Below are 13,928 nucleotides of genomic sequence, written 5' to 3'. Positions count from 1 at the left end.
GCTCAGTCCGAGACTCGCGAAGCGTGCCAAGAGACAAGAGGCCTAAGAGGAAGGGGGATGGAGTGCCTTTAGAGGCACCGAAGACCCCGTCTGACAACACTCAGACCCAGAGGCGGAGCTGTTAGTGGGCTGAGCCGGGCTGCAGCCCGGGTCAACCCACTAACATCCTAAAGAAAACCTACCTTATATCATGTGTTTGGTTTGGTTGAAGTGCTCAAATACCTGCCATTGCTAATAGCATTGAGGAGTTCCGGTCCCACCATTCTTCTTCTTTGAATCAAAAACTTATTATTTTATTGAATATAAGGGTGCGTTTGGTTTGGGATGATTTATGTATGTACATATTTTTTTTTTTCTTAGAAATTAGATTAAATCTTATTTGAAGCTAACACAAATCTAAAGTAATTCTTCTTTTTACACATATCCAATGTAATTATATGAACTTTTTTGTTTACACGAAAATGAGGTTTCCGACAATTTTTCTTATTTTATGTTTTCTTATACTAAATTTTAAAAGTTCTCTTCTTACGGATATACAATTTCAGTTCCAGCTATAACTATCTAATATTTTCATGTAGTTTGTCTAGTTTGAATGATGTCGTAACCTCGTCGGACTATGACAATATGTGTCACCATTTTCATATTTTTTTTGAATTCTTAATACAAAAGACATTTTTTCTTGAACACTGATTTTCAGCCCGGGTTTACTCTAAATCCTGGCTACGCCTCTGCTCAGACCGCTCCGTCCGAGACTTGCGAAGTGTGCCAAGAGACAAGAGGTCTAAGAGGGGATGGAGTGCCTTTAGAGGAATCCAATAAGTAATGAAAATATCATCTCCGTTAACCTTTAAAAGATGGAAGTTTATCTTCTCAGGGGAAACAAAGTAAAATAAGACGTCGCCGTCAAGCGAGGGCATAAAAACCCTCTCCTCCTCGTAAGTTGTGCCCCACTCACACACAACACTTTTTCAAAGCCGACTCAACCCAACGTCTCCTTTTCAGACATTCTCTGCCACCCTTCTCCACTCTCTCATCTTTCTTTTCCTGTGTTCTCATTTTCTCATCCCGCCAGAATTCTTCCCCGTCTTTCTATTTCCCGGCATAATCTCCACCGGAACTCTGACATTTATCCGAGATGAAGTAAGAAGACAGTGATGAGGAATCGCACTGAAAGCTTTGCAGAGGAATCTGAACTTTCTTTATTAGGTTTATCTTCTTCTAATAAATTCTTTCTCCCTTCTTCCTTTTTTTTTGTTTGATTAAATTTATATATATCACTTTCTTCTGCATAAAGATATACTCCGTTCTTATCAATGCACGCCTTTTTCGTTTCTCTTTCTCTCTCTCTCTCTCTCTACAACTTTATCATCTCTTTCTTTCTCTCTCTATAACTCAAACTTGATAAAGCTTAGCTACTGATTCTTCAAACTTTATTGTTTAAAGTTCATTTTCTTAAAGCTATATATATATAATAGATTATTATAGTTATAGATTACTTCGAGCATATTCAGTCCATTCACAAATCACGATTTCCAAAAATCCTTTTTCAGAATCAAATGATAAAATTTAGTAATTTTTATAGATATATGGATGAGTTTTAGAGTGAGAAAATTTCACAGTTTTTCTTTCTCATATTTTTGTTGGTTCATTTTATTGACATTCTCTCTCTCATTCTCTCTCTAGAAATCTAAATCTTCTCATTGTTGTTTCCTGATCTGTTTGTTTGTTCATCACAACTTCTCTCTCTTCCGAATTGAAACAAAAAATTGCAGGTTCGATTATCATGTTTCATTTATTATAAAATCGTACTAATCTAAACATTTCTTTAATAGATTAGATCTAGATAACTTAACTTTGAAATTTCAGAACCTATTTTGAGACCTAGACTTAAGTTTATATAGCATTAATTAGAGTATTGAGATTTGAATCTTCTTTTGCTTTTTGTTTTACAGCGTATTAAATGAGTTGGATGAGATACGATTCAGACGAACAGTTACAGAAATAGATCACAGTTTTTTTCTGATTAAAGAGGGAATAAAATGTTAAATGCAGTTTAATCTTGTCTCTTCCGGCTATTTCCTTCTGTTTCCGGATACTAGAGAGAGAGAGAGAGAGGCGTAGATCGGAGTAGGTTCAGAGTAGGTGAGCGGAGCCGTACTATCAGTTTTAAGAAGACGACGATTTTCGATAATAAAGAAGGAGGTGGTTTTTTCAACGGACAGAGTAGTAGTAGCAGCAGCAGCGGCAGAAACAGTAGAGGTAACGTAAAGCAAAAGGTATGTATGCTTCAGAAACCCTATCACTTTCTCTCTCTAAAATGCACTTCAATATCTCTCTCTCTCTTTCTCTCTCTAGTTTGTTTGCTTGTTCATTGAATATCTATCCATCTCTCTCTCTCTCATGATTGCTGCTATCGCTGTTTGAAATGCTTGGCATTTATTTCCATCTATTCTCTGTCATATCTTCTGATATTCTTCCTTGTGTTTATTACTCACACGTGATGGTAGTTGGGGAGTCTTGTTAGAGGACTTTTTTTTAGAGAGAGAAAGAGGAAATAGAGAGAGGAATGGGCTGAAGGAAGGAGGGAAGGTAATCGAGCTACTACCTCCTGGGGCTGGGGCTGGGGCTGGGCTTTTACCTTTTCGATTTTTTGGAGTTTTCTTTCTGGCTTTTGGATGAGTTTGAGCTTTTGTCTCCATGCTTCATGTTTGATCTCATATTATATGCAAGTCATGAGTTTAAGCTTCTATTCCATGATTTGGTGTTTAGGTAAGTTTTAGGTTAATCTAGCCAAAAGAATACAATACTATATTAGTTGTACTAAGCTTAGAGAATGTTATAAGGGTATGGGACCTTAGTGGTTGTTATATATTTATTTTACCAAAGTAATACTATATGATAGTATATTAATTGTACTAAGCTTAGACTAAGTTATGGGTCATGCCATAATTGTTTCCCCTCATTTGATTTGCCATATGGTCCTTAAGAACCACATTTTTTTTCCTTATAATTAGTACTACATTGTAGGCATTGATTACAAGTGTTGTTAATAAGGAAACCCAGAGGACTCCTTACACGGTTAAAAATATAAAAAATTCTATTCCTTTCTCCATTTGCTCTCTCCCCATCCCTCTAGCTGATGTGGTGATGTCTAACTTGAGCATATTTTTTCTTCATTTACTCCATGCTCAAGTTAATCGTCGCCATATCAGCTAGAGGGTTGGGGCCTGGGGGGAGGACCAAATGGAGGAAGAAATAGAATTTCTGGAAGTTTCACATAATCAATATGTAATTTAGATAGCTGAGTTGGTTAAACATACTGTTGAGGCCTTCAAATTCTAGCCATGCTGCTGACCACTATAATAATTGCTGTCGTGTTTATCCATTTTATCATTGTTTATCTGGTTTCCGATAGTATTAAAAGAAAATCCGTTATGACAACCCTCTTTTCACCTTCATTTTTTGTGAAGTCATTTTATCAAACTAAATGTGAAGCCATTAATTTCAATCTAAAATGTTTGAGACCATCACAACCAACCTTTATAGGTCATCTCCGAGTAGGCTCGTGGCGAAGGAAAATCCAAACGAACGAGAGAAACGTTAGGACCATTGATGGGGTTTGGGTCATGTTAGTTAGGCTTAGGCGTAGTCAAGCTTGCCCAAATAATTTTTTTAACCTCAAGCTCGACCCAAATTAGAACTAGAAATCCTTGTGCAACTCCAAACTTGGTTAGCTGTTTTCTTATGTCGATTTGATTCTTGTGTTTTTATCATTGGTTTATGACCTTGGTGGGCCTGGCCAGGTAGAGCTTAGTGGGGGAAGCTCTCCCACTGAAATTTGTTTGCTTAAACTTGAATATTCTAGTCTTATAGTACTTACTGTGACACTCCACTTACACTTGTCTTGGAAGTCACCATAAAATGGATTCGATGGGCCGAGGCTGATTTTCAGTATGCTCAGTGTTATTATAATCTGTACTGTCTACACAAAAATACATGGTTTAGATATTATTAATCAAGCCACATATTCATACAAACATTTCAGCCTTGGAGCGAAGCTTTAAGGCAATTATTTGAGGTTACATGTTTGAAAACAAAAAGTCATCCAATCTAAACACCACCTCTTTCTTAGATAGAGCACCCATTAAGATGAATGCCTGAAAGACCGATTGAAGTAGACCAAACTAGGTGCAACTAACAGTGATTCTTGAAGTCTTCTTTTTTTTTTTTTTGGATTTCTGTATTGTAAAATGCTAGACAAACCGACAAATTCACAACTGTCAGCCCGAAAATGAAATGAACTACTATTATGTGTGTGATTGATGCTAATCTTGATAAATAAAACCAACTATCCAATTGTAAATCTTGGAAGTATCGGGCTGAAAGTTGTGACTTTGTCGATTTGTGTAGTATGTCCTTATCTATTTAATTATGAGATAGATGGTTGAAGAACAATATAAACGTGAGGTTTTACCACTACCATTGCTTAATTTATGCCTTGGTAGATGTATTTCTGTTTTTACTAGTAGCTAGGTAACTGTAAAAAAGAAGAAGGAAATACAAATCTGACATCTTTCCTTATATAAGAAAGGGACCCTTCACACTTATGTCTGGTTCTAAGAGGACAATGAAAGCCACAACAGACTGATATTCACCTTCCATGGCTTATATAATCTGTCAAACCTTCTGTCATCTAGGGTTGTCTTTTGCTTTTAGTTCAAACAAAAGAGTTTTTACTTTTCTTTTGGACTGACTGACTGGTCATGTTCATCCTAGAACAGAATCATCTCTCCTATTTTGTTCTAAGAAATCTAGATTTTGAACCTGAGAGCAAGAAGAATCCAATAACTATTGTTTTATTAGCATCTATATACTTGGAGTTTATTATTTAATACCATCATTACAGATGATAGTTAACTGCTTGGATAACATATTAGTGCACTCTCATGGGTCATCTCGTCCTTCATCCACGATGTACACTCATCACCATAAAATACATAAAATAGACAGGTTACGAGTACGGGTACACGAGGGAGTAGTCAAGATATCAATATAAAAATAATATTGGTTTATGGAAGAGTTCGACAATAGAGGACTGCCAAGAAATAGAATTTTCAGATCCACATTCACAACGGACACATTAAGAGACTTGGGATAAAATCTAGGGATTTCTAAACTATGGTCATCCCTATGCACCAATACCCACATTATATTTTCTGGTTCCTTGTGCTTTACTAGTCTAAAATTTAATTGGCAGTATTACTATTGAGTTCTAGTGGAATCCTGTGGGTTAAATCACGATCGTTGGCTTTCTTTGCATATCTCAATAATGCCAAATTGCTGGATTAAACCCCAAATAGCTACAATGTGGTCCTGATAAATATTTTGAACTTCGTGGGTACTTGTTTATCGTATTATTATTAAATTTAAATAGTTTAGAAACTAGTGTTTCTTCTTTTCTAGAGTCTATACTAGTTTTATCCTTTTAATGCGAATAATACTTCTTTTTTGTACATCTGATTTATATGCCACACCGGTTCTTACTAGTATGAGTAAATGGCATTCTAGTCAGTAGGCTTCAAGAGTTCAAGATAGAGTAAACTTCTTGATGTTCGTAAGATGAATTAGATTTACATTTCAGTCTCAGAGTAGTTTCCATTTGGTAAATGAACATAGCTTCCTCTTGGATTCGTAAAAGCAGTATATTTCGTTTCGAATGTGATTTAGTGTGGGTAAAGGTGTACCAATAAGACTACATAAAGTTTAATTTGACAATGCTTTTATTTGGATTCTATCATCGGCATACACACAAAAGTGATAGATAATAGATCACACTTTTATTTATGAACTCTTATAGAATTGATCTCTTTTTCGAGGCTCGATGAATATTTGACTGATAGTACGAAACATTCTCCAATATGAGGCCTATTAAATTAATAAATATTCAATTGGGTATTGGACATATTACATATATGCTTACTTCTTGTCCCCTTTTATCATTTTTATGGTAAGATAAACAAATAATTGTTATGGAAAACAAAAATTTCTTAATTCCTTTTTGAATCTTATATAATAGAGTTCAGATGTGATTGGATATGTACTTCCTTCCAGAGACTAGCAGCATTAAGCACAATAAAACGGTCGGGAGTTTTTATTCTTCTTCTTCTTCTTCCTCATGATATTTTTATTCTTTTTCTTCATCTTTGCAGCCGTTACTTGTATCTTCTTCCCCCCCTGTGATTTTTTACTCTGAAGAAACCCCCATATTCTCTATAAATTCCAGATAAAACGTGAAAATTGTCATCTGGGTACCTCCAAAAGCCATCCTTTTTTACCTTGTGTTTGTCATCTTTCTACCCTTTTCTGCATGCATTTGTCCCTCTCTTTCTCTCTCTACTTTCCTATTTCCATCTGGTTTTTGTTCTAGTATGAACAGGTGATGATAAATGCTAGTATTAAATAGAGATTTAGTTTGTAGGTTAACTGAGGATTTAGTTCTATAAAGTTCTGACCATTTATTTTTTCATCTTCTTTTGAATTCATTATATCAACCTGTGCTTTTACTGTTGCATCTATTTGAAACAGTGATGAGCTATGAAGCTTCTTTTTGAAAACTCTTCTAAAGTTCTTTGCTTTGACAGGCTAAATGAAGTTGCTCCAGATATAAACAACAACAGCTGATTTAAGAGAGGAATCTTCATTTCTTTGTTCCCCTATTTCTGTTTATCAAAATGCCTCATGGTCCCATGAAAGACCCACAAGACAAACATGTTTTTGTTTCAAGGAGACCACTTCAAAATTCCATGAATCAACAACAAAACCCCTCTTCCCAAACATTACAAAATTGTTCAGTTTGTTTACAAGATAAAAAGAAGATTGTTAGGAAGAGAAGGGGAAGAGGAGGGAGAGGGAAAGTTGGTCAAGTTGAAAAGTTTAAACAGGCTGAACTTGATCTTCATTTGGGTCCTCCAGTTTCTAGCAAAGGTTTGATGTTCCACCGACGACCTGGTTATGGTCAAGCGGGTACTAAATGCATCGTTAAAGCTAATCATTTCCTTGTAGAGTTATCAGACACAGACTTGAATCATTATGATGTAAGTTCCATTTGTGGGGTTTTCTCTCTACAAGTTAGTTATTTGGAAGAAATGGAAGATCTTCCTCTTTGATATTATACATTAGGCTTCGCTTATGTTATTATTTGTGTAACTTATAGGTTTCAATAACCCCTGAAGTGACTTCTAGAAGTATGAATAGAGCTATAATAGCTCAGTTAGTGAAACACCATAGAGAGACTGATTTGGGTATGAGACTTCCTGCTTACGATGGAAGGAAAAGCCTTTACACTGCTGGATTGCTACCTTTTGATTCAAAGGAATTCATTATAACTCTTGTTGAAGAAGACGATGGTACTGGTATAATAAGGTTGGTCACTGTTGCTATTTCTTGTGTTAGCTTACTTCATAATAAATCTTTAAATGAGTCTGTAATATTTCCTATGTAAGATTCAATCAGGCTTTTTGATTCGAACTCACATAAATTAATGTCAGGGAAAGAGAATTTAAAGTAGTAATCAAATTTGTCGCTCGGGCTGAGCTCCACCATTTAAGACAGTTTCTAGCTGGGAAACTTGCTGATGCGCCTCGGGATGCTCTCCAGGTTCTTGATGTCGTCCTAAGAGAACTTTCAAACCAAAGGTGAGTTGATTCTTCCCTCCCTTTTATGTCTGGACAAATTTATCATTGACTTCTCAGATTTTCTTATACTGTATGATAAATGATGCGAACGGATTATGATTGTGACAATTTTCGGGCACTTAAGAAATGGATATACACCTTGATGAATTCTCAAACTTGATATGTGTTAGGTACATATCAATTGGAAGATCCTTCTATTCTCCTGATATCAGGAAGCCCCAACGGCTAGGAGATGGATTGGAATCCTGGTGTGGCTTCTATCAAAGTACAAGGCCCACACAGATGGGGTTGTCTCTTAATATTGGTACGTTTTCTGATTCTGTCACGTGTCTGGAGTAGGCTAATTTCTAATTGATCTTAACTCTATCATCTCTTGCTACTTCTGTGATTCGACCTGCAGACATGTCTTCAGCTGCCTTTATTGAACCACTCCCCGTAATTGAGTTTGTAGCTCAAGTTTTGGGGAAAGACATATTGTCTAGGCATCTATCTGATTCAGATCGGATTAAGGTACGTCAACTAGTGCTGAAAACTTAATAAAAATATGCACACACATTTTATAATATATATATATCGATGTTACCCATGTGTGAACATTCTCTGGGTAGGCGTCAAATTGAATTTCTCAGTTATATCTGCAATATAACATATATTGAAGTACCAACTTTGTACTGAATGCAATGAACTTCGAGTTAGCTCAAGTAACTGTGTGAAATAAGCAGGTTAAGAAAGCTCTCAGAGGTGTCAAAGTTGAAATTACTCATAGAGGAAATATACGACGGAAATATCGTGTTTCAGGGTTGACATCGCAACCTACAAGAGAGTTGATGTACAAGATCTTTTCCCTTTTACTATCATTACTTTTATAACTCCGTGGGTTTTCAATTAACATTTTCTTTTTTCCATCCTTTCCATAGTTTCCCGGTTGATGAGCAAATGAATATGAAATCAGTTGTGGAATACTTTCAAGAGATGTATGGGTTTACTATTCAACATACACATCTTCCCTGCCTTCAAGTAGGAAATCAAAAGAAGGCAAATTATTTGCCAATGGAGGTACACCTTGTTCATCCACATATGTATTTTACTCGGAAAAATTATTTTTATATTTGTAACTTGTAAAGTTGTAATTCGCGGAAAATTTATAGGTTTCACTATTTTAGATTTTTTTTATACTTGTTATTACAGGCCTGTAAGATTGTTGAGGGACAGAGATACACGAAAAGGCTAAATGACAAACAGATAACCTCATTCCTAAAAGTTACCTGCCAGAGACCTCGAGAACAAGAAGCAAACATATTGCAGGTAGCACTCCACATTCACTTCCCTGACTGTTTGCGTATATTCTAGTTTGGATCTAATTAATAACCAATCAGTAATTGCTATGTATACAAGAGATGTTGAATACAGTTATAATCTTTATGAGTTTTGTTGTAGAAAGCATCTCACCAGCACCATTTCCCCTGTCTAACTTTTGGTTCATAGCAATTACTAGGCTAAGAAGTGAATATTATTTATTACTTTATTTCGATAGTATGTGGTCAGATTTCTTTTTTTGGAGTTTTTTTTTCAATGAAGAAGGGTGATGATTGGTTACATCGATGTTTTTGTCATTTTTCAGACTGTTCGCCAAAACGGCTATGGTCAGGATCCCTATGCGAAGGAGTTTGGCATCAACATAAGTGACAAGCTTGCATCCCTTGAAGCTCGAGTTCTGCCTGCCCCATGGGTAAACTACAACTTCTTAGATGAACCAGTTAACACGCATGGTTTTCTATTCTGTTTGTCTTGAATTTTGATCATCCCCTTTCGTTTCATTGTTATAGCTAAAATATCATGATACCGGGAAAGAAAAAGATTGCTTACCTCAAGTTGGTCAGTGGAACATGATGAACAAGGTATACATTCAAGTCCCATGAACTCTTCACCACAATTTCATTTTCCTCTCATGAGCTACTACAACACGATTTTTGTTTTCTTCAATTGCAGAAAATGATAAATGGAAGCACTGTAAATTATTGGGCTTGTATTAACTTTTCGCCAGGAGTACAAGAAAACACAGTCCGTGGTTTTTGTCAAGAGCTGGCTCAGATGTGTCAAATCTCTGGCATGGTAAGTTTCCTAATCCATTATTTTCAAACACCCGAGGAACTTTCTCCATGGGGTTTCTTCTATTATGAATATATATGGTTCTTACCATCAATTGCCTAACAACCTAAGTAAACTGTAAATATGATTGGTCTTTCACTATAGGAATTCAACCGTGAGCCTGTCATTCCTATATATTCAGCAAAACCAGATCAAGTAGAGAAGGCACTGAAACATGTCTATCATACAACAACAAATAAACTCAAAGGGAAAGAGTTGGAGCTACTTATTGCCATCCTTCCTGATAACAATGGTTCTTTGTATGGTAAGGGACTTTCTGTCTTGGTCTAAACATCCTTCCTAGACAGATGCTCGTCACAGCTCACAAGTGTCTGTGGCTGTGGAAGATCTTGTCGAACCTTATTGTCAATTTTTCTCTAAATGAACAACTCTTCATCATGCGAAGTTATTTTAGATTAGGTATTATAAAGTTGTAGTCCCTTAGAAAAAAAAAGATACTAACCGAACATCGATTTTTCTGCTTGATGTCTAAAATTACTTTCTTTATGTTTAGGTGATCTAAAGAGAATTTGTGAAACGGATTTGGGGATTATATCCCAGTGCTGTCTAACTAAGCATGTCTTCCGGCTAAGCAAACAGTATCTTGCTAATGTTTCTCTTAAAATCAATGTCAAGGTAAGTGCTCAAGTTACTTAGTCTTCTTATCTATTTCGATGCTTTATTTTGGTTTAAACGTGTGAATACTGTTACTTCAGTTGGGAGGAAGAAATACTGTACTCCTAGATGCTCTATGTTGGAGAATACCTTTGGTCAGTGACATTCCTACTATAATATTTGGAGCCGATGTAACTCATCCCGAGACTGGAGAGGACTCCAGCCCGTCAATTGCTGCAGTAAGTAAACCATATTCTTTTTATCTAATCTTAGAGTAAACCCAACAAAAAACCCGTATTAACCATTCATGGGTCCAGGTTGTAGCTTCTCAAGATTGGCCCGAGGTGACAAAATATGCTGGCCTTGTATGTGCTCAGGCTCATAGGCAAGAGCTTATTCAAGACTTGTTCAAAACTTGGCATGATCCTCAAAGAGGCACGGTTACTGGAGGAATGATCAGGTATTTGTATCTTTTCGGTAACTATTAATTCAAGTGTAAATCGGCAGCAGTTCCAAGTACAAAGTTGGCTTTAGTTCTTGGCCCTTTCCATGTGTTCTGTGTTTCAGTTTTGTGTAATTGTTTGTTAGACTATCAACTGAAATCGAGCTACTATGAATGACGGAACAGCCTTACTAGATCATTTCTGTGTTCAGATATAATCGTGCTGAATTTCAAATCCATTTAGTTCATAAACAAAATATGTTTGAAGTAAGACACCCTTATCTGAAGTAACTTAAAACGGCTATTCTGCCTCTGAACCGAACAAATCAGACTCAGGCGAGCCAGTTTCAAACAATGACCAAAAGCATCTTTTAACGTGATTACTCACTTATTTAGTTGACCGACATTGCATATTTTGTGAATCATTTGACTCACTCGTATACGATTCTAGTTATCTTGTGAAATCCTTAGGCAAATCAACACAGAGTCTCTTTGTTTTCTATTTCAACCACCTCTCTGCCACCAAAGGCGTTTCATTAACACAAACCCTTGACAACTGCAGGGAGCTTTTAATTTCCTTCAGAAAGGCCACAGGACAAAAGCCATTGAGGATCATATTTTACAGGTACTAAATTACGATTACCAGTTTCAACTTCCGCATCTCTCGTCAGTTTCAACAACAATTTTCTTTCTCGGGCTAACACCAAGATTTTGAACTTTTTCTTATCCGTAACTTCTGTTATAACTCTGGTAGGGATGGTGTTAGTGAAGGGCAATTCTATCAGGTTTTGCTGTATGAACTGGATGCTATTCGCAAGGTTAGTTTTTCTTTCTTTTATTTTCTCCTGTTCTTAAGCTGAAGTTACTACCCCTCTGGTGTTATAAAACCGACAATACACTCTTATCTTGTTTAACTTTTTGTCATTTTAGGCATGTGCTTCTTTGGAACCCAACTACCAGCCTCCAGTAACTTTCGTGATTGTCCAAAAACGTCATCATACAAGATTATTTGCAAACAACCACAAGGATAGAAGTAGCACTGATAAAAGTGGGAATATTTTACCTGGTAATAACCTACTTCTGTTTCCCCAGCTTGTCCTGTGTTTTGTTGAATAGTGTCAGTGTTTTACGCATTGCTACGTGATAATGTGCAGGAACTGTGGTGGATTCAAAGATTTGTCATCCGAATGAATTTGACTTTTACCTCTGTAGTCATGCTGGAATCCAGGTAAAATCCTAACAGAGATACTCGCGTTGTTTTATGGATAAAATCGTAAACGTGCAAGTCTAGAAGGATTTTGATTCTTATCGATCTTAATATCTTATCATCTGTGTTTTTTTTTCTTTATTTATTGTTTGGCAGGGAACAAGTAGACCAGCACATTATCACGTTCTGTGGGACGAGAATAATTTCAGTGCAGATGAAATACAGTCTCTCACAAACAACCTATGTTACACGTAGGTCCTTTCGACGTTAATCCATGTCCACCCTGTGTTTCCATATTTTGTTCACTGACCTCACCTAAGTTGTTTTCCTGTTGCAGATACGCTCGGTGCACTAGATCTGTTTCTATAGGTATGGCTCAAGATATAGATATGGTTTTTCTTCGAGGAAAATATTACAAACTGAAAGATACATTAGCATGTTCGCGATTTTTTTTTAACACGTGCCAATTTGGGCACAGACCTAGTTACCTTATGCAGACATACAGAATGACGAAAAACAAGCCCTATTAAGTGGTCCTATAGTTGCATACTTGCATAATCATTCATTTAGCTCTCAAGTCATATATCAAGCATGTTTTTAGCACCAAACATCAGAGAGCAAAAACTCATATTGAAGAATAAGTACGCTATTTGAGAGGTCACTGGATCTGTTTTTCGTTATTTGTGATTGTTTTTTTATAAATGCTGAAATGGTTCATGATATTTCTTTCTTTTCGATGTTCAGTGCCACCAGCTTATTACGCACATCTGGCTGCATTTAGAGCTCGATTCTATATGGACCCAGAGGTAACAGAGACTAACCCAAAACGAACAACAAACATGTCAAATGGGTCGTGTGTACGTGAACTACCAGCTTTGAAAGAGAATGTAAAGAAAGTGATGTTTTACTGTTAGAAAGGAAAGGTAGTAACAAAACAGAAGATGTGTACATGAATGTTGTATTTATATTGTTGAGAGAGAGAAGAAGAAGATGATGTTCCAAATTTTGAGATAGTTTTGGGTTTAGCTGTTGTTGCCCAATGTAATATCTATTCCCATGATTTGACTAAAAGTTGAAATGCTTTATGTATAATATAACTTCACTTTCTATATATGGGTAGTGTAGTTCTATCTATCTATAACTCGAATTTGCACAACTAGCTGATTATGAAAAGGACGTTTTTTTTTTCCGAAGTTGCCTGTAATGACTAAAGCTTTAGCAAACATGAAACATGGACATTGTTTGTACGAGTCAACGCTAAGGCCTTGACACTAAGTTTGACCTCGCGCATATAGCTTGTGTGTTAGACGTTTTCTCAAGCAATATGAGGCTATTACATCCCCCGGGCTTGGAGAACTTGACTCTAACACCACTCTGAGCGACTCTAACACCTAAACTTAAAAGGTTTCTTTAGCAATTTTATCAATAAAATTGACTACTATACCCCTGATCTGATACGACCGTTTCCAAGCTCGATGCAATTCACAGTTTCTTGATTGACTAATAATCCATAATGGAGTGCAACTCCACTGCAACCCATTGCAAACTGATTGCATCATATCGAAAACCCATTGCATACCCACTGCAACATCTGCAATACGAATCAACACATAATTACTTACGTTTTATTTGATCCAGTAGAACAACGATGTTATGCAAAATAAATTGTTTGGTGAATCTCAAAATCCGTGAGTCATGTAAAAATGATTAGTTTGATGAATCATAAAATTTTAAAATTTTGGGTTTCTTCTTTGACCAAGTAAGGCCAAATTTTGGGGCTTTGGCCAAAAATTTCAAATAATTTCCAACCAAAATTCAAACT

At 36.2% G+C, this 13,928-nt stretch overlaps 1 protein-coding gene across 6 annotated transcripts; it reads left to right on the top strand.

The window, feature by feature from the left end:
* Window positions 1-695: 695 nt before the first annotated feature.
* LOC147550650 (protein argonaute PNH1-like) lies at window positions 696-13,238 on the top strand. 6 transcript variants are annotated; one of them, XM_086665238.1, is made up of 24 exons: window positions 696-1,206; window positions 1,953-2,276; window positions 6,642-7,094; window positions 7,214-7,422; window positions 7,548-7,694; window positions 7,865-7,998; window positions 8,095-8,204; window positions 8,417-8,523; window positions 8,612-8,750; window positions 8,883-8,999; window positions 9,316-9,423; window positions 9,521-9,592; window positions 9,684-9,806; window positions 9,948-10,107; window positions 10,357-10,478; window positions 10,559-10,696; window positions 10,775-10,917; window positions 11,462-11,524; window positions 11,654-11,717; window positions 11,830-11,965; window positions 12,054-12,127; window positions 12,263-12,357; window positions 12,444-12,475; window positions 12,851-13,238. In XM_086665238.1, the coding sequence occupies exons 3-24, from the start codon at window positions 6,732-6,734 to the stop codon at window positions 13,018-13,020; spliced, it is 2,826 nt and encodes a 941-aa protein (XP_086521364.1). In that variant the 5' UTR covers window positions 696-1,206; window positions 1,953-2,276; window positions 6,642-6,731; the 3' UTR covers window positions 13,021-13,238. The 6 variants fall into 6 exon arrangements, with proteins under 6 accessions (XP_086521364.1, XP_086521363.1, XP_086521365.1 ...); XM_086665237.1 differs by having other exon boundaries at window positions 850-1,772; XM_086665239.1 differs by lacking the exons at window positions 696-1,206; window positions 1,953-2,276 and adding an exon at window positions 2,285-2,769.
* The last annotated feature ends 690 nt before the right edge of the window (window positions 13,239-13,928 follow it).

This window comes from Eschscholzia californica, unplaced genomic scaffold (assembly GCF_041429995.1).
Source record: "Eschscholzia californica isolate CP2 unplaced genomic scaffold, dmEscCali1.0.p SCAF_3, whole genome shotgun sequence".
Lineage (NCBI taxonomy): Eukaryota > Viridiplantae > Streptophyta > Magnoliopsida > Ranunculales > Papaveraceae > Eschscholzia > Eschscholzia californica.
This window is presented reverse-complemented; position numbering and strand designations above follow the sequence as displayed.

What these genes read in the sequence shown, in the direction of transcription:
- LOC147550650 (XM_086665238.1), top strand. Translation starts at nt 6,732, where the DNA reads ATGCCTCATGGTCCCATGAAAGACCCACAAGACAAACATGTTTTTGTT. An exon ending in AGTGGAACATGATGAACAAG is followed by an intron (nt 9,593 to 9,683) that starts GTATACATTCAA and finishes CTTCAATTGCAG; the next exon opens with AAAATGATAAATGGAAGCAC. An exon ending in ACAAACAACCTATGTTACAC is followed by an intron (nt 12,358 to 12,443) that starts GTAGGTCCTTTC and finishes TTCCTGTTGCAG; the next exon opens with ATACGCTCGGTGCACTAGAT.